The 22,556-nt window shown below is 38.4% G+C and overlaps 1 protein-coding gene across 16 annotated transcripts in view; it reads right to left on the minus strand.

Moving 5' to 3' along the window:
* mmd (disintegrin and metalloproteinase domain-containing protein mind-meld) overlaps positions 1 to 22,556 on the minus strand; it is a 122,778-nt gene that overhangs the window by 8,090 nt on the left and 92,132 nt on the right. For 10 of the 16 annotated variants that reach the window (XM_017899473.1, XM_017899468.1, XM_017899472.1 and 7 more), the window contains 14 exons: positions 20,691 to 20,837; positions 14,213 to 14,416; positions 12,509 to 12,583; positions 12,251 to 12,423; positions 12,009 to 12,178; positions 10,238 to 10,401; positions 9,246 to 9,413; positions 7,621 to 7,925; positions 7,204 to 7,317; positions 6,333 to 6,414; positions 5,984 to 6,079; positions 5,747 to 5,906; positions 1,950 to 2,088; positions 201 to 356 (listed from right to left, as the gene is read on the minus strand). In XM_017899473.1, the coding sequence (XP_017754962.1) occupies positions 201 to 356; positions 1,950 to 2,088; positions 5,747 to 5,906; positions 5,984 to 6,079; positions 6,333 to 6,414; positions 7,204 to 7,317; positions 7,621 to 7,925; positions 9,246 to 9,413; positions 10,238 to 10,401; positions 12,009 to 12,178; positions 12,251 to 12,423; positions 12,509 to 12,583; positions 14,213 to 14,416; positions 20,691 to 20,837 (2,153 nt within the window). Of the gene's footprint in view, positions 1 to 200; positions 357 to 1,949; positions 2,089 to 3,655; positions 3,759 to 5,746; positions 5,907 to 5,983; positions 6,080 to 6,332; positions 6,415 to 7,203; positions 7,318 to 7,620; positions 7,926 to 9,245; positions 9,414 to 10,237; positions 10,402 to 12,008; positions 12,179 to 12,250; positions 12,424 to 12,508; positions 12,584 to 14,212; positions 14,417 to 20,690; positions 20,838 to 22,556 lie in introns of all 16 variants that reach the window. The other 6 variants (XM_017899478.1, XM_017899474.1, XM_017899476.1 and 3 more) reach the window with 6 other exon arrangements.

Genomic DNA, 22,556 nt, shown 5'->3' on the forward strand with positions numbered 1-22,556 from the left:
AGAGTGATAGAGTTGCTGCACAGTTTCGTCGTTCGAAGAATCAGCGGATGATCACGTCGAAAGCTTGGACCGCGAGCTCTGAAGCTAGTACGCGATTTAGAATCGATCGGACAGATCTAATTGACGCGACCGGATGTGTTGCTCGAGGTATGTTTAGCCTGATCGTATTAGCTAGATAGGCAACGAAACAATCGTCGTACCTGTAATTAGGCATTCTGTGATAGGTGAGGATCTTGGTGTTCACGTTGTCCAGAACGGCGAGTTCCGGATGATTGTTCCCAGGAACGCTGTTGTAACTCCTCTGCAATGGTTTCTTTATGTACGGTTGGTCGTACTTCTGGACGGTGCTCTTCCTTCTGCGAGAAATTTGCCGATTACGAGGATGCGAGAGTCGTGATCAAGATAACGACATAGAACGATTAGGAAGCGCATGCAAACTACGGGAGGAAGACTTTGAACGAATTTCTTCGTTCGTTCCTTTCGTCGTGAGCCAGGATTATTGACCGTTTTGTTTGCATGTCAAGTGACGTTTATGCAAATGTCTCACCCGAACGAAAAGGAATTAGTCAGCTCCCTTTGAAAAATATCATCGGTGAAATGCGTGCTTGCGATACGCTGTCATAATTATGCATATCGTGTGTCGGGTTTAAACTGTATATATATATACAGTTTAAAATCTCTCCGTGCATGTCGCGAAGAAGCAAGCTATCTAGCTTAATCAGATCACTGTTGAATGTTATACGTTTAATTCGGACATTTTGCACGTATGATTGAATTATCGTGATGAAATGCTTAACGCTAGCAAAGCTGACGCGTCTACGGGGCTTTACAAGGAGTTGTGATGGCATGCATTAGAAAACAAAAATGGATAACCAGTCGAATGGTACACCCGCAGCTGGCCTTACAGCCACTCGCGTGAGATCGTCCTCCACTGCCAGTACCCATCAACCAAATATTCAAAATCAAAGGATAACGTAGACAGACAAAGTATCTTGAGAATCAAGTGAAGCTTAGTAATACGCGTGTGCGTTCCATGGGGGTGAAGATACTCTTTAACTCATTGTCAGTCGATTAGAACGATCAGGAAGTTAGCACTTTTCAACACTCGATCGCAATCACCCTGCTGTAACGCGGCAACCTTTAACCGATACCAATACGTTCAGATCGCTTTCTTCCGATAATCGCGTTTTTTTCTATCTTATCTTCCATATTTCCCTCTATTCAAAATTCATCCGGTTGTTCGTTAAGGATATCAGTTAACGGTTACGAAACACTGAAGCTTTTAGTTACTTGCAGACGAGTAAGTACACGTCGATTAGCCAATTTTTGCGAAAGCGATTCGAATAAACCTATAGATGGTTCACAGCGATGTCTGCTGGCAATCGCTTAAGCTGCTTAGCATAGTCGTAGCAACGATCAGGTTACGTAAGATAAACGATCGCGGTTTTTCCTGTTCGATTAATGATGCTTCTCTTTGGAAGAATACTCGGACACTGTTCGAAATACGATCTCTGTTCGTTGCAACGAGTATCAAATTTTTGCGCGGTTTCGCATAAGCGATGTACTGGACGTTCGTTGCAAGATATTGGCAAAATATTGCAAGATATTGGCAAAATATTGCAAGATAATTGCGGCGCAGATTATGCAGAGCTTTTATCGGATGACAAAAAAGGTACACAGAAAAGAGAAAGGGAAAGAAAAAGGCAGAGAGAGAAAGAGAGAGGGAAAGAAAAAAAGAGAAAGAAAAGGAAGTATACGAAAAAAATAGTAAGCGTAAAAGAGAAAGACAGTAATAGTACGGATTCTAAAAGATATACATGTAAATATATATGTACGACGTGTGGATTAGTAAAGAAAATAAAAAAGACATACATATATATGTGCATATATATACATATATATATACGCATACAAAAGAATTTTCTACGTGTATGTTTCTGCACACTAACCTGAGACAGAGGGAGTAGTTTTTATGTACTACGACTGACCTGTAGCAGAGAGCCATCAGAGCAAATACTATGAAAACACCCCCTACCACCGACATGAGCACAACAACTAAAAATACAGTGTTAGAGCCGTGATAGTTCTCTGTGACGATCAGACGTGTTAGTTAGTTACATCGTTAGATTTTTCATGGTCGTTGGTCGTCATGTGTCAAAGATCGTCGATATCCGATCACGATATCAAGATCGGGTACCATTGTTCACGCAGCGCGGTATACGGATGGTATATTTTTGGTATCCGAGCGTCCCACAGCATGCAGACAGACAGAGACGGCAGTGACAGACAGAAACAGACAAGAAACAGAGAAGCCAGAATCAGTACATATACATATACATAGACGTATTTTCGTTTCACAATGACACACCATTGATCGCATCGACGCGATTTCCGTCAGATTCATTCGACTCATCGCGCAAAGTCTATTCGATAAGACTGGCGTGTACCGTTCTTTCTTTTCACTCCTCTCTAATCCCTAGTTTCATTTCTCGTTTAGACTGAACCTCGGTTTGCTATTTGCACAGACGAAAGTCGGAATCTTCGACAGTTTTGCATCGTGTCTTGCGTTCGAGCCAAAAGACACATTGCTGCCAACTACTTTCCTCGGGTGACATCGACGAAGACACGATTACACGAACTTGTTGCGATCAAACTGCACGATTGGGTAAGTCAGTTAGGTTCTATGAGTAACAATTCTCTCTCAGACGAACCGAGGGGACAACGTTCGTTTCTTCGCTAATCAGCCTTATACATGCTTTCATAGGGCATACAAGCAGCTGGCACATTGGCGTTGTAATGGATCGTGTATCAGACATCGCACTCAAAGGGACGAATACGTTACAATTGGCCTTTCTTATCAACCTTCAACAATGGTCACCGGGATTATACGTCGTGACGGTAATTCTGCTTTCGTCCCTTGGTATGCGACATCAAGTGGAAATGTAGATCCCTCGCTCGTGCAGCATAGTCACGATCATAGTGATCATTCAAACGCGCTATGCGAGCACGAGTACATTCAGAGCACACCATCGAAGAAACAGTAGTATATATGTATAAGTAATTCTACATAAAATGGTACTCCCCACCGAATTTTATAAAATTTACTTTGTAAAACTCGGAATTTTGAACAATTTTCTGCAAAGCGTAAGCTAAGCACCATCACCTGTCTTTTATTTCTATAAGAATATCATCCTGATAATCAGATGGTATAATATAACGTGTGACTTCATGGAAAAAGTATGTCGTATGTTTTAATCAAACACATTACCTTAAGAAAAATTCAAAATTGAAATCCATGGACGCCTGCATTCTCTTCCTATTTGATACAGCCTAACCTAACCTAATTTAACTGGATAATTGTATTAGGTTATACTTAAGCTAATATGACCTAACCAGACATGTTGTTCAAAATGGCGAGTTTTACAACATATATAAGAATGATGGAAATGGATGGAAAGTACCTTTCTTTGCATAATTACTTATATATATAATATATAAATATAAATAAATATCGAGTAAGTAGGCTAAGATGAGTCAATATTATGAGAGCATTTGATGGCCGCGTGCGATGCCTCATCATCCAGCTAGCCACGAATTACTTGACAATGACAGGCGTTGGTCGAACCCACTCAACAACTTTATCTTACTACTGTACCTCTGGCAAATAGCCATTAGTGCAAAAGAAATGAAGACTCCTTTGACCACACCCACCAGGATTAATACCAACGTTCCAGTGCTAAGAGTGTTGTTAGGTGATTCTGAAAGGACCATTACATATTGTAATCTTCGAGTGTCGGTACGTTGCCGTTTTCGAGGGCAGAACGGAACACTTTTATCGTTAATTAGAGGCAATTAGGTTGCAAGGATTGATTCCGCAGGTGTTCCTGAAGAGATTAAGTTAGATAAGTAGACCTATAAAAGGAAAAGCTTGCTCCCAAGATTGTTCCTGAAACGGATTGGAACTATGATTACGCAGATATATCACGATAGATCTTTTTCTATTTTATTCTCTCTATTTTTCTACGTACACTACTGGCCAAAAATTTAGAATCACTAAAGACATTCTTGAGGTAATAAAATTCTTAGCTTCTTAAATATCTCGGTCCTATGAGACGCGTAGCGATTCTAAATTTCCAGTTAATAGAGGGTGCGGGAAAAGTTTTATGCCAATTATTAAGATCATTTATACTTTTTCTGCAAATGTCTAGTATATTAATCCGCCTGTGTCTCTTTTCAGCTCAAGAATGAAAAACGATAATAGAGACTACGTATGAAAGACACCAATATGTTTGAGCCCATTGGATATTTAAACTTCATGGTCAGTCACGAAGATGAAGAAGCCAGTGATGGAGTTGGACTTGACTTCCGGATTTCCAAAAAAGGTATTGAGAAAGTATAATTTGCAAAGTAGTCAATTTTGAACACTTAATGTAATGCGTGTGTACTGTTCCATTCTGTTCTTATTAACTCGATCAACGTCGTAAAATTTGTAGATTATTACATTTTAAACCTAGCTTAGCTACAGAAAATATTTAGATATGAATATAAAAAGGACGAGGACTGTTACCACACCCTATACATCGATCTGCGTAAGCTTAGTCCAGGAAGGAGCATAAAAATTATACACATATATTACGAGTGAAGTGGATCACGACGATTTCTACTTCGACAAAGTTTTGAATCATTCGATGACCAACATTCAAAGATAACCAGCAAAAATTTCCATTCGGACTTCGTAATCCATTTCACTGGAGATTAGACTCAGACAAAGTTCCCGATGAAGGCTCGTTGCACCGTTGCTATGGGCACGTTCTTGCCCAATAAGGGTCGCCATGGAGTGAAGTTAAAGTCGTTGCGAAGCGTTTACCTGTAACGTGCGAATATTCTTTTCTCTCTCGAGAGGAATTTCGGGAAAGGTCGGTGAATCGAAAGTGGAAAAGTGTAATCGAGTAAAACACATCGGTCCCGCATACACATATATACGGGAACGTATTGAATTTTATGTGCACAGCTGATGGTATGGCCCCAAATAATCAGGCGGCTATCGGGTATCCCGCTGGGGATAAGGGACGAGTCTTCGTCTTATCGTGAATTAGAGACATCTAAACGATAGCAGAGTGTCTGCTTCTTCTTCGGATACAGTAGAATTTCGATTATCATGGTCTCCGGGTTCCTTCGAGTCAAGCATTTTCTTTGGATGAACGGGCTATCTTGCGCTTTATTTTGTCGAGGTGCGTTTTATCCTATCTTTTATGTCAACCACAATGGAAATATGTCGATTCGTGTGCGAACCTATCTTTCTTTCCTCTTTTAAGCCTAGAACTATCAAACCGTTTGAAACGTCTGGTTTTAAACGTTTTATTCCTGTAATTTCTGCAAACGCGTACTTATATTTAGGCAGAATAAGCGACTGTATGCGCCTAGCCATTTGTATTACACTTCACTTCGATTATTATCGTTCATATATAGGATATTTAGTTACATGTTACAGTTTGGTAGTTCTAGTTTTAATATACGGATGTAATTTGAAAAATCTATCATATCCTGCAATCAACAGGTATCCTTATTCTACGTTTTCGTTTCCTATCGTGAGATTACAAGGTACAAACGTGAACTATAAGGAACCGAAGCGTGTCGTTGACCCGACTACTCAATTTCGATTATAGTTAGCCTCGAATTTCTCGCTTAGCTCGAAATTATTCTAATTCGGCGAATTTCAATCGAACTTTTGCGAATCGCAACTTACCGTAGGGGGTCTCTTTCTTCACTAATTTAGGCTTTGAACTATTTTTACCAGCTTCGATGCTAGGTGTTTTTGGCGGGAAAGTTGGAATATCTTGCTTTAAGGAGCAATCTGTCCCATTCCATCCGAGGTTGCAGTAGCACTTATTCATGTTTGTGCACACCTGCGAAGCCAGACATATATTTCGATTGGAATTCGCATATTCGGGTGGGGTTAGTCCATGATGTAATGTCTGCTTACGCCATTGCCCGAGCATTCAATGTTGCCGTGATTGGTAGGACATTTCTCATTGTCTATGAGAGAGTAGAGACTCATGCACGTTTGGTTCACGCATATCTGCAACACACGAATTAAGCTGTGTTAAACATGCAGGCCAGTTTACGAGCTTTCTTGCCATTGTCCTTGTTTGCTAAAGTCAAGCTATATCGAAGGCAAACAGCTTTGTTGCTCCATGATACCACCCCGCGTAACTCTAAATGGTTGCTCTCGACTTTGCATAATCCGATTTATAACAACGATAATCACTGTGGAAACTATTAATGTACCAGGACCAAAACAGAAAATACACTTGCGGGATTAGGTGACTTACCAAGTTGTCTCCGCAGGATGTTCCATCGCGAACCAATCCCATCTCGGGCAGGTTGGATCCTACCACTTTCCCAGTCGTAGATCTATGCCAAGATCGATACGAAATGCCAATTAGAATTCTTAAAGGGAAACTACGGTGACTCTACTTAACCCTTTACCCTCGAGAGGAGACTCTCAGTCGCCATTTAATTAAATTCTAAAAATCGATGTTAATTAATATATCAAATTTAAAATTACCTAACGATGAGTGGAATCTGGAAGTAAAATAATTCTACGTCTTAATTTGCATATGATTTCTTATTTACTATTTTTAAAATATCGTCGACTTTATGACGGAAAGTCTTCGAATTACTATTTTTCGGTAACGAAAAAATCGTCTAGTGCAAGGGGTTAAATATCGCGTATGGTTACTATACATTTGCTCGCAATTGGTGTCATTGAACCGATAGTTTTGTGACACGTTAAAATTAGTTATTTGTAGCTAGTAAAAATTTTATTGGATACTCCCAGTTTGGATTTTTCGAGGTTAGAAATTTTATAAGATATTTGTTTCATCTCGCAGCACACGCAAACTAATTATTAATATCCTAAGAGAATGTATTATACTTTTTGTCCATATGACAGGAGGAAATAGATATAATTTTGGATGCTGTCATTTCTTAATTCGTCAATCTGGGGAAAAAAGTCAGTATTTGAACTAAATAGCGAGAAAAACTCGTGGCCTAAAAATTATTGTGACTCGCATTAACTGATTAGAAACGTCACTGCAATATAACTCGAACGAATGAATATCATGGAAATTTTGAACCTTGTAAAGATACGTGTCTCCTTTAATACGAATCACTATAGTTAATAACACGAAATCCTCTTACTTGCACTCGTACTCCTCTCCTTTCATCGAGATTATAGTTCTCGAATGATCTATCCCGAGTATCGATAGTTGCTTGATACCTCGCTGACATTGCAATGATCCACAACGAACATTCCTGAGGAGTGAAAAGAATAAATTACTTTCTGCGAGAAACTTATCTCCACATACAGTGTGTCTATTTTAATTGAATTCACTGGAACATCTTAAAAGAAATCAGAAACGTGGAAAAATATTTCCACCATAATTTATCGATATAACTGATAAGATAATGTGAAGATTTCAAAGCTAATTGGACAAAACAGATTTATGGCAATAAACTAAACTTTTGCCTTCGAATATATTTCCAATCCCACCCGAGATGTTCCATCGACTTCGTTCAAAATGGACACACGGTACACGCAAACTCGCTTCTACTCACTCCAACTCGCATTTCACATAGTGACCAGAAGAGTTAGTGCCACAGTGTCCATTCAGCGAGCCTTGAGAATTGAACTGTTCGAAGCACTGTTGGTCCGCAGCGACACCACCGTAGCCCCATATTTGCTCGCACTGAATGTCCAACGACGGGCAAATGCCCTTATAGCAGTACGTAGTGTTGTTCGAGCAAGGGATGCCATTCTTCTTGTAAACGTCCGCTGGGCACTGGCCGGACTTTCCGGTGCAGACTTCCGGCAGGTCGCACTCGTTCGTCGACTCCCGGCACAGCACGCCGTGAGCGAGCAGCTGGATTTTTCAAAACCCCCCAATCGGATTAAATCGGTGCTACAGAGGGCGCGATTACTTATGCTCTACACCGACTTTGCTAATAAGGTGTTCCTGTACTTTCTAGTATCACCACTGCGAGAGGACTCGTGTGTAGGTGTTGGACACGCGACTTGGAAAAATCCTGCCCTTACCGTTAACCACTTGCGCTAGAAAAACGTGCCACGCACGTCGAGATGCTTTTGTTCCAAAATTGCCAGCGACGTGTACACCACGTCGATAGGCATTTATCGCAGAAATAAAAATGACGTGGACTGCACGTCGGCTAACAACCACGACGTCGCATAGATTATTAATTAATAAAATGTTATTGTTGTCGCGAGTATTCATTCATATTCGTGTAAAATTCTTTACGTAAAACCCTACCAACGCGCTGAGGCGCTGTTTAAGGGTTGCACTCGCAGACACGGTGCGGTGTCAATGTGACACCTAACCGCGTGTTATACTGTAGCGCACGGCACAGCAACCGTGAGTTTATTGGTAGCGCAAGTGGTTAGGTTAGGTTAGGTTAGGTTAGGTTAGGTTAGGTTAGGTTAGGAGCGGCACGTGACACGTTAAGTGCCACGCCGGTCTTTAGGGAGCGGTGCTAGACTCTCCGTTCGGGCCCGATCGGTTCTCAGAGACCGGTCCAGACTAGGACCAAAAGGTGCTAGCTTTAGGTGTTAAATTCTTCGCCATCTTTGGACCTAATGTTTAGGAATTCTTGTTATAACAATTGATACAGTATCTCCGAGTTTTATGAACACTTAGCCCGCTGCCGGTGGCCCACTTGACGGTCAAGTCTGGGCCTGAACGGAACAGCAAGCAGAACGGGCTGGGCACTTAACGTGATAAGGATCATTGGACAAGTTGGACCTACCCTTGCGGGAAGCAGCTCACTTGGCCGAGCCTCCAGGTTGTCCAGCAACCTGGAGCCTCGTTACCAGCGGGGTTCACTAGGAGACGAAGCTGTCAGTTTTCGCTCAGGTTGGCGTTTGCCGATAATCCTGCACCGGCTCGGTATCTGTTGGCAGATACTGCTTGCTGTTACGGTCACAGGTCTGCTACAGAGGGTCAACGCGATTTCGCGGAGGAGAGATCTAATCTGGCTATCTATTTACCCTCCTCTGGTAAATATAGAGTCCCTATACATGCTGTCCGCCGCCATTTATCGACGCGTTTATCGTACTCGGGGCTATCGGGCACGTACATCTCTTGGCCAAAGAGAGCAGGACCGTTTCAACGTATCCAAGTTTCGCTCGCGATAGAACTGGCCCAGTGTAAGGTGACGTGATACTTTACCTTGCAATCGCTGCAGCATGGACCGGTCGCGCATTCCGCTTCCGAGGTGAGCTTGCAAGTGATTGGATCGCAGCATGGGTCGAGCTTGTGACACTCCGACACCGTTCCGCAATCGCATTGTTCCCCTTCGTCGATTACCCTGTTTCCGCAAGTCTTCTTTATTTCCACCTGTAGTTCGGGAAATCGGATGAGAAAGAGTATTTGTATCCGTGACTAGGGAGGCTATGGCGGGAATTAGGGCTGTATGCGCGAGAGGCAAAGGTGAACGTTGACTTTTCACTTTGGACTATTCTTCCAGAACGAAAAGTGCGAAGTTGCTTTCACTTGTGTGGAATACAAGATGAATACTGGAAGTGAACAATGACAGAGATGTAGAGGCTTGATGTATTCCTAGCGAAACGAATGGATGATTCGTTCACATTGAAACGGTAGATGACGAATGGGTGATTGATCAGGGTACTATACACTGGGTTGCGATTATTCCCGATATTTCACGTTCATCGTAGTCGAATTCATCCGAATTCACCCATTGAACATGCGTAAATACTGTAGCTTTCATCGTGGATGAATCGTCTGCGATGATCAGTACATTCGTCTCGAGTGTCATTGGTCGGAGTGAAATTTCGAGGAGCTGGTAATCAATAGGGTGAGTATCCACTAAAAAAGTAAAAGTCTGAGAACCGGTGAACTTTGAGATTCACCATAGAGAGGTTACGAATCATAAAATTTAGTTTTCCGAATTTTATACTGTTGGACGACACTGTGAATCCGTGAATTTCCTGCAGAGTGACTATCGAATCCGAGGGAATATTCGAAATTAGCTCAGGACGCAACGAAGTGAGGCAAGAAAGTTTCACGAAACGTCTGAGAGAGATGGGAAAGTGTTGGACAAAGTTTTCACAGTCTCGTGACTTGATTTTCGCGCGCTGACGAAGATGAAGGGGACGGTTCGTTTGGTCGGCAGAAATCCTCTTAACTAGATGTTGTCTTACCTCGTTTGGTTTATTTAAAAGACAGGAACCTTTGCCGTTTTTTAACATGTCTGCGTAATCTGCTTTACTACAATCGGAGAACGTGTACGGCTGAACGTTTTCCAAGCCGACGATCGATTGAGCCATGATGCACCCGTGCCATTCGCGACAGAAACACTCGCTTCCTGGGAAGAATTCCGTTCGAGTAAATCATTTCTGGTGTTTTAATATTCCGTCGGGCAAAAATTTCGAATCACTAGTATTTATAGGTTGCGACTGAATTTTTCTACCGATTTCTATATGTTCAAATTACGATCCTCATCTTCGGTGCAAAATAGAGTTTCTGGCCTAGTAAATTTACACTAGGATGATCAGATTTTTCCGGATTTGTCCCTAGATTTTATTATTTTTCGAACCATCGTGTGTCTCGAATTTTAAATATTCGTAATTTATTTAAAAGAAGATACAAATTTATCCCAGTCAAAAATATAATAAAATGTAATCATAATAATCAAAATAATATCATCGGAAAGCTGTTTTTTCTCTACAATTTCAAAATCGTAAAGCAAGCAAAGTGACGTGATATTGTAACTTGCGGCTCCATCGATCTAGCCATCCTAATTTACGCGAAAAAATAAATCGAAAATATGAAATGACGTTTTTTCATACGTGGCCTCGTTTCCGAGAAAATCGGCTATAAATTTTCCGTGGGTATGCGTGTGCTTGACTATGCCTTTATTTAATAAATATCCCCGCGAATTTATCGTCTCCATTCAAATTTATATTTATCGCATTGGGTAATCAGAAATATGCAATAAATATCCAATAAAATAATGGCAACAAAAAGAATGAACTTTTCCCGTTCGGATTTTAAATAAAACAAAGGATGCGAAATAAGTATTAATAATTTTGCACATATAGAATGAATAATAAATATTTCATTCCTTTGCGTCGTATTTTATACGTATTACAGGTTTCACGAGTATAATTTTTCCATGAACATATTTCAAATAACCGAAATAGGTTTTATTGTCTGTGTAATATTTTATTTGCCATTTTATAGGAGGACATAAATTTTCCAACGGGTCATAGTAAATGGAACTATAAACAGCGAAAAGTAAAACCGAGCATAGAGCTCAGGTTCGCTTCGTATCGTAATCTCAGAAAGAATTGAATAGGAAGAGATATTGAAAAGTTGATCGAACGTGTATCACAAGAAAAGTCACTTCGATTAAATACCAAATTTTTGATCACAAATTTGAAAATCGAGCGTTGCACAGGCCAAAGTAATTAAATCTTGGAATTTTTTAAGATTCAAGTGGCAGACGGTTCGATTAATATTTAACACTAGATTTACGGAACCCGTCAATTTGACGAAAGAGTTGCTCCAATTATACGATGGTAACAGATTTAATATAAAATATAAGTTAACTTATATTAAGACTGTTAATATAATATATAATTGTCCTTAAATTAAACTAATCGTTAAAAAAAAAAGGCACGTGGTTTCCTTTATCTGTCAATTTTACAGGTATCCTTAGAAATAGGTATACATATAGCGTCCGTAAACCTAGTGTTAATCGACTTCTCATGTTGAAAATAAACCTCCATTTTTGCTTCATGGGGGTAACCAATCTAGCAAATGAACCGGTCCATTTAACCGGTCATGGTAGATCCACATATCGATATCAGTATCGATAAGAGAATTTTCAAAAGTAATCAAAATTCGAAACCTTTTCCATGATTCGAAATTTTTCACCAGGAGCGTAATACTCGCGAGATAGAGACTAACTTCCATCGTCGTGTTTCATGCCGATATTGTGGCCAATCATGTGCGCCATAGTACCAGCTAGGAGATGAGGCTCGTACGTGTTCAAATCGACGCTGATCCCTACGGATTTTTTTCCGCACATGGTCGAAGGTGTGGCCATCCCCGATTCTTCACCGGAGAACGTTTCGCCCCTGCATTCGGTAATCGAATATCGATCTCGAAATTTCCTCGGAAATCACCAGATGCAACATTTCGATACTCACGTGAATAACTGGGCGGTATCGTGTTGAATATGAAACATATTTCGCACCGCGTAATCGAGTAAATTCTCCAAAGCTTGATTGATATCCATGCCCGTACTGATCTGTACCTGGTTCTTGCCTTGCCAGGTTTCGATGTATACGACGGAGATTCTAGTCTTTAACGCGCGGAAATACTGTGGAAAAGAGGATCAGAGAAAGGGGATTAATTGAAACTCGTGTTTAGAGTCTGGTTACGCGTCCAGGCTATTCTGCACTCACCATATCCGCGATATTGGCGACTTGGATGGCATCGTGAACGACCTCGGCTCTGGTGCTACCGTTCCTCTTCTCGAACTGGACAGGGATAAAAATAATATTCTCGCGAGCATGTGATATTTTCAGATCGAGTAGAGATCGTGGATACATTTAGGGGAATTTTTATCTACGACAATTGCAATCGTTCCTTCGTACGGGGATATATAACCGGCATGATGCTTTTACTAGGTAGGTCAAATGGACGTGCAGTGCACCGCAAAATGGCGCCCTGCGCTGTGATCTTCAGTGTTTCTTGGGACTAATAATCACGTTACGATCGAAAATAGAAATTAATTGATAAATAGTAGCTTTAATTAGCCAAAATTAATTTCAACTACGGCTTCCAGTTATAGGTTAGCTTTGATTAGTTAAATCTTCAGTTAACCTATGCAGTTAGTTAAAGCTAGGTTCTCACTGAACAAAATGTTACTATAATTGTAAAATGTAGTGCACCTTGAAACAACGTCTTTGTGAAAGGAAACCTTTGTAATTGAATATGTCGTGTACATAGTGCTTGTACATGGTTATTACTAGTTTTCCCTAGTTAGAAATACCTAGTTAAGATTAGCTAAGGACGAATTTTAACAGCGAGGATATTCCATTAATATTATTTCAGACAATTTAAAATTGTTAATAATCGAATTACTTTTTCACAATATCGGTATTGATTAGTAGCATTCATTTTTGTTCTTAATTATTTTAATTGAATTTGTTTCACCTACGGGCCAAGGATCCATTACATATTCAAAGATATCATAATAGTAAAATAAATTGAGTATATCATAAGACTAGAATAATTTCACTCTCTATGTTTCTTTTTAATTTTATAAAATGAAAGTGAATGGGAATACCATAATTCTAAATTACTAACACTTTAGCTGCATAGATACCATACGTGACTGCCTAGTTAAACTATATAAGACCCGTACTATCTACTAAATAGTATAGAAATTCGTTTAAACAACAATAACATGAAAACTATAACAAATGGCGGATAAATCTGAAACCAGATATCAAAAATAAAAATATAGTAAATATTTACTCATATCACAAGCTACCAAAATGGTATCCGTGTACTAAAAGCATATTTCAGATACCTTTTGTCTTTCACTGTCACTAAAAGTTGAAAAATAAAAGTTGATCAGTTTCCCTATGATATTCAATACCTATCCTAATTTTTTATTTATTCTAATCAAACTGGTATTCAAAATATACTGCTCTTCCCGTATACCACCTAGGAAGTAACTCTAGAAACACTGAAAACGATATCACTTTATCACACACCGTATACTTCGAAAGGAAACGAATTTCGTTATTTCTGAGTCATTCTGATTCTTCCCTTTTCCAATAATTTACCACGATTCATCCTCCGTCTTACAACTTCTCGCCCCGAAAGGGTTGAAACCGATCGTATCGATTCGTTTTACGTTCCGGACATTCGATAGCAATTATCGTTGAATTACGCGAAGCGTGAACACGCGGGGATAGGGGACGTGCGAATTTAGATCCCCACGAAACTCGGTGGAACGACGTGGTCGTTTCTCTAACGATTATGACTATGATTGGCACACCCTTGACTCCCCGTAGCTTTCGGGAGAGCCCGGCGAGCGTGGACGAAGCGGGAAGGAGAGGCAGAAATACAGTACGAGTGGAATAAAATTATCATACCATGGCCTTATCGATAATGATGGCAGTTTCGACGAATTTCACTACTTCACGGACGTCTCTCTTGTATCGATCGGAAGTGGTCTCCGATAGCCCCAGAATGTGCTTCTGCCGGCGGTTCTTTGAACGCCACTCATAATTCTCCGAGATAGCGCAGCCTCTGTTAGCCTTTGTTCGAGCTTCGAATATAACGTGAGGATGTTTCTGCTAAAAGAGAGGTCTGCATATAGTTAACATTCTCCGTGCTGCCCGCCTTTTAACGCCCGTTCCTCTATTCGATTATGGCTTATACAGGCAGAGCGCGGGCTTTTTGTTCCCGCATCTGCGCGAGGATTATGACCTACTATCGCGTCCAACTTTTTCTCGGTTAATTGTTATACCAGCATTTTAAAGAATCACCGAACCCTCGCGCGTCCCGAATCCGTTCACCTTTCGATTCGTTGTAGACCCGATCATCGATGCGTGCCATGGCGAGCCGAATTTGAGCGAAGAACCAAATGTTTCGCGGTTTGCAGACGGTGATACATTTTCGCGATGTATCAATGCATCTGACGACTCGTCAAACACGTAATTCGTGTAAATATTTACAGTACTACCCGCTTTAGTGTCCGAAATTTTGCCCACTTTGGCGTCCATTGCTGTCCCTATCGATTCTTGGAGACGTGACTTTATGCTGACCGATTGCGAGATAGACAGTCGGATGAATTGATCTTCTTCGATCTTCTGTTATACAAACACATGTAGATTATTGAACGCTTCGTTAGAAACTTTATTGCAACTCTGATGCAATACTAGAAAATAGATCAGTGATATCGATGTTCAGTTTGCTTGCGCGAGCCAAGTTTACTATTTGAGGTTATGAAAGTTATCGATGTTAATTTCTACCTGGACCCTCAGTAAGAGAAGCTTTGAAGGAGAAAATGAGTTGTGAACTTCGAACAGAGGTAAATTTCAAATGGAACATTAGAGTTTCGTAGTTTTGTTTACAACTTTTCATTAAAGCGTTAAATAACCTATATTTATATAACATATATAAGCGTAATACAGTTTAGATGTGTAGAATGTAGTATAGATAGACAGAGTTTGGCTTAAATTTAGGACACTCAATTGGTCTAAACTTAAAGCCACGTGTTATATCGATGCACGAATCGCGAAATGTATCAGTGTCTGTGGGCCGTTTCAGGTCGGCTGCTTCTACGAGACGCGATGCGACGCGGGAAATTGTATTTTTCCCCCTTTTTCTCTTCTTTTTCAGCCCGCCACGTTGTTACTTCGAGATCTCTTCATGAATAATAATGGAGGCACAGCTCATGCATATAAGAAGAACGTCCCCACTTAACTCGTCTCGACCAAGCATACAGGGTTTGCCTCTGCTTTTCTATTCCCCATGCCGTGCGGAATTTTCGAATAAACGTCAACGTTGATTTCGTTCCGGTTATTTTCTCGGCTAACTTCCTCTTATATTTAACGCTGGCCTTCTCTCGACGAAGGCAAACGCCGGCCAGGAAATGTTACGCGTTGGTAGCTCGGTCGAAGACAAAATGGCGGATACAGGGAGTCATGGAAGTACTCGCCAGCGTCCAGCTGAAGATTTTCAACGATCGTTGCTCGTTCATGACGCTACTCTCAAGATTATTATTTACAGGGACAGATGATATAATAGGAACAAATTTCCGGTCGTAAAAATTGGTATTTGAATCGCCATATTTCGGGTTAAATTTCATGGCAAACGAAAGGTTTTGGGATACTAATGTCAGAAATAGTTTACGTTCGGTATGTGCTTAGTTTCGGGAATGCAGATGGCTAAAGTTGCTACTATCGACCAACAGATTATAGCAGAAATTTTTATATCGAATTTCGGACTTTTAGTTAGTGTAATAACTTTCAGTTCTATCTAGTAACAATCTAAGCTTAGATTTAGATATTCGAGATAGTTAGATGGGCTAGCTATCGAACAGTTAAACATTTGAAGGTATGGTACCGTTAATTCAGGAAAAATCTAGGAAATGTCGAGTCTCGAGTAATTTCAAATATTCAAATTTAAATTCAGCTAGTAGAATTATTGATTATAAACTATTTATTCGTTCGTCAATAGCGGCTATTTTAACTCTCTGTACTGAACATGAAACTTTCTTGTGATAAGTGACTCAGTAAACTTTTCGTTTGACACAAAATACATTAATAAGTTCGAAAACTGTATAAAGGAATTAATTTTAATCAGCCATTATATATCTATTGCCAAAAATTTTAAGCGTATGAGACACGTTGAGTATAATTCTAGTCCCATGACGTTCTTTACTCTCCAGGTTACTATAATTGGTACCATATTGATACCACAATGTTACTGTGATAGACATGTACACCTATTTTAACTCTTTGTAATCGACCATTGCTTGGCGATGCTTGGATAAATGGAAAAAGGAAAATGGCGAGTGTAAGTTGCGCGTTTTGGCAGTGAAGTTCGCGACGAATCAACCCCGCCATTGTAACTTGGGGGGTTAAGAACGAGTGAAAATGCTCGGCTAGAAATTAGGGAAAACTTCCGGTCCAGTGATTCTCCTTGCCCAGTGAGCCATCAGGTAAACGTAGAAACAGCTGTGCCGAACAACGACAACGACAGGAGCTAGGGAATTTAGCGCGCCGGCAGCCGATTACTCGTTTACGAGTCGAGCCGGCTTGATAGCGGCTTAACTCGATCCTCTCGCTTCGTCTGCCGTGCTAACGAAACTGGATCGAGTGGCCCGGCTTGTTTGCCATCCCCGAAACAGCCGTTGCTCGGCATCACAGGATCCAGTCAAACATTCGCAGTCTCACCAGGACCCTCTCTGTCCACACTGGACCTTGGACAGCCCATCAGCCCCTACGGGTATATCCCCGTCTTCCCTGCACATTTTCCCGAACGTTAATCGAATTTTCTCTCATGACAATGTAGCAAATTAGTTTCCACGGATGAAATTCTATATGTCCTTCTTCGAGACACCCTCGCGAGCAAGGATTAACCCTTAGCACACCATAGAACGGGATAATCGATCTTTTTTAAGAGCATTCTTCAGTTTATATGACTATAAATCTACAGTACGAGACAAGTACAGTAGCACATCCTGTAGTTTTCAATGTTTCTTCAATTAACCATAGTTTACATTCCCTTTTACAATTGTTTTACTTGAGAAATGATAGCACAGGTGTCAAAGAGACAAAAATATCAATGACATTTTATTTTTCATAAGTGGATATCCAAATCTGGAAGCAAAAACTGCTTACCATTTTAGGTTTATGAAATAAATATTCAATGTTTCTTGAAACTAATTCAACGTATGTCTGGTCCTTAATAGTACAGAAGAATATTAAGTATAGTTTTCATTTCTTTTGCAATTGTTTTACTTGTTTATTTGAGAAATGATAACACAGGTGACAAAGAAACAAAAATATCAATGAGATTTTATTTTTCAAAAGTGGAAATTTGAATCTGGAAGCAAAAACTGCTTACCATTTTAGGTTTATGAAATAAATATTCAGTGTTTGTTAAAACTAATTCAACGTATGTCTGGTTCTTAATAGTACAGAAGAATATTAATTATAGTTTATATATGTTTCGTCAAGTTTTACTTGTTTGCGTGAGAAATGGCTACGACGAAGTGAAAGCACAGGTGCCAAAGAAAAGCAGATCAATGAGATTTTGTTTTTCAAATTGGACATCGAAATTGGAATCTGGAATTTGGAAGGAAAAGCTGATTACCATCTTGGGTTTATGAAATAAATAAATAAAAAGAATCGATTCTTCCTATTTTCACGAAAATATTCTGAAGATAGTAATTTTTTCCCAAAATCTTTATCAACTGTTTTGCATAGTACTGACCTTCCACTGTAAAATCAAATTAGATTTATAGTCAAACGATTTTTTTTTACGAGATATACCGCTCTGAAGTGATTCGATAAATATTGAAAATTATAGCGTGTACTATCGTTTTGTTTCATACTATAGTTTGCTTTAAAAGACAGCAATGAATTATCGAGTGTACAATAGTTTCTCAATGAAGTGGAAGTTTAGAGATTGTTAATGGTTGCAAGTTGACTGTTTATGGTTTGATAGTACGAAGTAGCATAGTAATGAATTAAATTGAATTTCTTTAATTATTTTAGTCATTAGCAAGCTAAAATGTTTAACCCCATTTTATGAATTTTTCCAAATTTTCGTAACGAAGTACTCGATTGGTATTAATCATTCCATGCTTAAAATAAATTTTCACTTTTGTTCACTACCAATTATTATGAACAGAATAAATGACACCTATACTACTATAGTATAATACAATAATAAACTAAATTAAAAGAAAATCGAGAAATACAGATTCAGGAAAGTATCGATCCTAAGCATTTCATAGAAGAAGGTAATGGATGCTCTTTCCTAACTTAAAAGAAGGAAATTCTGATCGATAATGGCTCCTTAATGTAATTTAAATTTGGAAATTGATAATTATTGTAAATATACTATTTATGGTAGCAATTGTATTATCTTAATAGTAAAGTGATGACCAAAATTAAATTTAAAATTAAAATCGAATTTCTTCTCTTGTTAAAAGGAAGAGATTTCGAAAGAAATTATACTTATGGTGCCAATAGTATAATTTGATAAATAAACGAAATAAAAATTAAGAAATAATCATGGAATTAGTGATTAACATACTCAATACTGAATATGCTATTATTACAATTATAACACATATTTGAATCCTGGATCTACATTTTTGAGCAATTTTAAATCGATATATATATATATATAATAAATTCTTGTCAAGATAATCAAATCGAAATTGAATAAGACAGACGATTGAATTAACAACAGGGTTGTTGATTAATGTGACATTTTGACAGATGAATATTGACCTCTTTTGTGCAGCCGGTGACTATGTACATATATAGTCATCTTTAGCAACGGAAGGGTTAAATCCACCCCGAGAAAGAGATCGTCGTCACACGACGAATCGAGTTCGAATATGTGACGAATAAATTGCAATACTGTATTAATTGCAGTCGTTTTCGAATTATTTTTAATTTCTTTATTTTTATTTTTATTATATATCTTCATCGTACCACAGGTACGAATTATTGTATATATAATAACACTGTGCAACAAATTTTAATTTTTTCGTAAATCTGTGATATCCATTGGGTGGTTCTAAAAGAGCTTACCTCTCTGAATACTAATCCGTAAACGAAGTGATTCTATCACCCTCGGTTTTCGAAAAATACGAGTTTCCCTAAAAACACGTAATTTTTGGCTAAAACGAAGGATTACGTGAAAATTGAGGAAGTTAGGAGGGTCAATCTTATTTTAAAAGATAGGGGAGAGTTTCCCGAGTTTATCAATACCCATAATTATAATTATTCGGGCTTTTGAATCATTGCAATTTATCATCAAAGATTAAAAATAAGCCACCGAGAGCAATTCCTACGCGACATTCTTATTTCTCCAAACGTTTGCCGCGATATCTCCAGTTCTAGTTAACCGATCAGCATAAAATTTTGAGGAAATATTCAGGACACGTGTGCTTATTGTTCCAACAAGGATTTTCAAAATTTGATAATTTTTCCTATTTTTTACTATTTTTTCTAACTTGCTCAATATGAGGAAACCACGAAAAAAGATTATTCGAGTTTGAAGTGCCGTAAAATTTTTAATTTTCGATATTTTCGAACGATTTCAGTTTCGACTGTAGCTACATTCGTACTGAGTAAAAGGCCTTTTGATCTTTTCATTTCTGATGAATATAACGGTCGGAATCGGGATAAACACGGAGATACTTTTTCATTGAAAGCCTTTACTAGACTACCTGAAACTCTCGTAATATTTTATATTTTTCTATAAAACAAAATATGGATAATTCTAAAAAATATAGCTACCAACATGGGTTCCAATTAAATACAAACAAAATATCACGTTTTGAACAAAAATTTTCAATAATCGATCAAAAAGTTCGGATCTAGAAGGGAACAATTTACAATATTATATACAGGGTGTCTTATAACAAGATACACGCGAAAAGAAAATAAAAATTTGAATATTTTACTTTCCTTTATCCAAATTAAAAAATAGTATACTTCTAACAATAAAACTTATTCATAGACAATGCAAAAATTTCTGTCGACGTCTCTGAATGACTATACCTCGGTATGCTAAGGGTTAAAGAACGTGAGAATAATCAGAATAATCAGCATGTACAATTTGGAACGAATTCCACGTGAAATTTCTTATTCAATTGTCACGAATGAACTGTACCAATTTAATAATTTTATCTTATTTAAAATAATTCGTTCGTAAAACTGCAGGATCTTGAAAAATGCAGACGATTGAAATGCCTGTTAGGTGCAACCCTCTGTGTAAATCTGTTCGTAATAATTTCACGATCAAATGAGCTCGACATCGGGATGAAAGACGCGCGCAGGTTCGGTGTCTAGTGAAAATTCGTATGAGTAAACTGACCGATAAATCGCCGCCGTAAAATGGATGAATGACGAATGTCTCGTTGCCTAAGTGAATAACACCGCTGACACCGTCACACGTGTGAAAGGCAGCGATAGCTCCTGGATAGTCCCTCACGGTACCGTGATAGTAGCATTGTTCTATCTCCTGCAACCATAACGTCGCGAAACCACGTCAGTGAAAAGTAAAAACCAGTGAAACTTCAGTTTTCTGCGATGAACGGTTTCGAATTAGGCATTCTTATTTCACTGTATATTTAAAAACACGTGTGTGTCATATTAGAAATACGTGTTCTCGCGAATTACTTCAAGTACGTTTAAGGAGGGATCCTGGTGGAGAATGCTAAAACCATGCGTACTTTGGGAATTTTTTCCAACGAAAGTATTTATTTGATCATTCTGAAAATTACGACGTTTTATTAAGTAACTATAGGAGTACCAAAAGAATATTTTTTTTATTTTAAAATAAGTTAAAATTTGAAGTTGTAAGAGCGTATGAATAGCGCCTCCATAACGAGATTTGAAACTTCAGGTGACTGAAGTTTCTCCCTTATTTGACCAAAATAGGAGTACAAACAATTTTCTTCTACTCTCTATGAGTGTAATTAATCGACGAACTTTTGAAAATTTGGAAAAATTGGAAGTTGTTAAAATGAGGTAACATTGAAGAAAGAATCGATATTTTCGCAAAAATTTTACGTTTATTTATGTAAAAAAGATTGTTTAAATTATTTATTTTGTTTAATTTTTAGGTTCATCGACTAGTACATGTATTATAGTATGTATATGTAAAATTTTAAGTGAATTGGTAACCTGGTTTTTGAAATATCATTCCTGGCAATTTAAAAAATGTGGTTTCGAGAAAAATTGCACTGAAAATTTAGGAATATATTTTATAAATATCGTACTATTGATTAAAGAAATAAAAATCGATCTTTTCGATCTACACCAGGATCTCCCCTTAAATGCACGTGTTTCGATGTATTTTTATTTCGATTTATGTCATTTTTGAGAACAAGTATAAAAATAGGTAAGCAGGTTTAAAAATGTATTGAAATATGATTTTTATTTAAAAAATTGATTCAATAAGTTCCTTGTTTTGATATAAAAAAAAAAAATGATGTTTCAATGGTCGACTTCTACCGAGAGCAACTGTGTTTCCAGCAGTGGAGCAATTTTGAGAGATAATCGATATTAGCATGCTTAACCTCGTAAGGACCGAATTATTTCAGAAAAATCGGTCAAAAGTTTTGAAATTTTATCACATTTTTAAAACACGAATACACGCGAAATAAACTCGGTAATTGTACATAAATTAAGGCTACGTCTGCACAGAATGAAGGAAATTTCACGTAAAATCGACGGTCGTTAAGGGGTGAAATGTTCCACTAGTTCCGGAATTCTCCGATATTGCATAAATCTCAGATGTCTGTTCAAAGCTACTGCAGTATCATCAAATTGCATTACTGTTTAGCCCGTTATTTTGTACCGAATATAGAGAAAAATCTGAGGAACCAATCCTGTGGTTGTAAAATTCCAATTCGAAACTCAAATTCTATATTTCCAAAATAATTACACGATATAACCAAATTCCCCTAAGATGTATCGATATTCAGAACTTCGAACAGCCATATCTCGGGAATGAAAATACGAATAAAGGTATGACATTTTCCCTTACAACCACAGAATTCGCGTCGACCTTTGACCCTTTCCCACCACATTCTTTTTCACGTCAATTTTGAATTTCTCTCAGAGTATATTAAAACAGGGAACACATGGAGAAAATTTTCCTGACAAAAATCACGTTTCGATTATGCAGTACACCTGCCGTGGTACAATAAAGCACTAAATTGGCTACGTCAAAAAA

Source organism: Eufriesea mexicana, unplaced genomic scaffold (assembly GCF_001483705.2).
Source record: "Eufriesea mexicana isolate 0111107269 unplaced genomic scaffold, ASM148370v2 scaffold933, whole genome shotgun sequence".
NCBI classification, from domain to species: domain Eukaryota; kingdom Metazoa; phylum Arthropoda; class Insecta; order Hymenoptera; family Apidae; genus Eufriesea; species Eufriesea mexicana.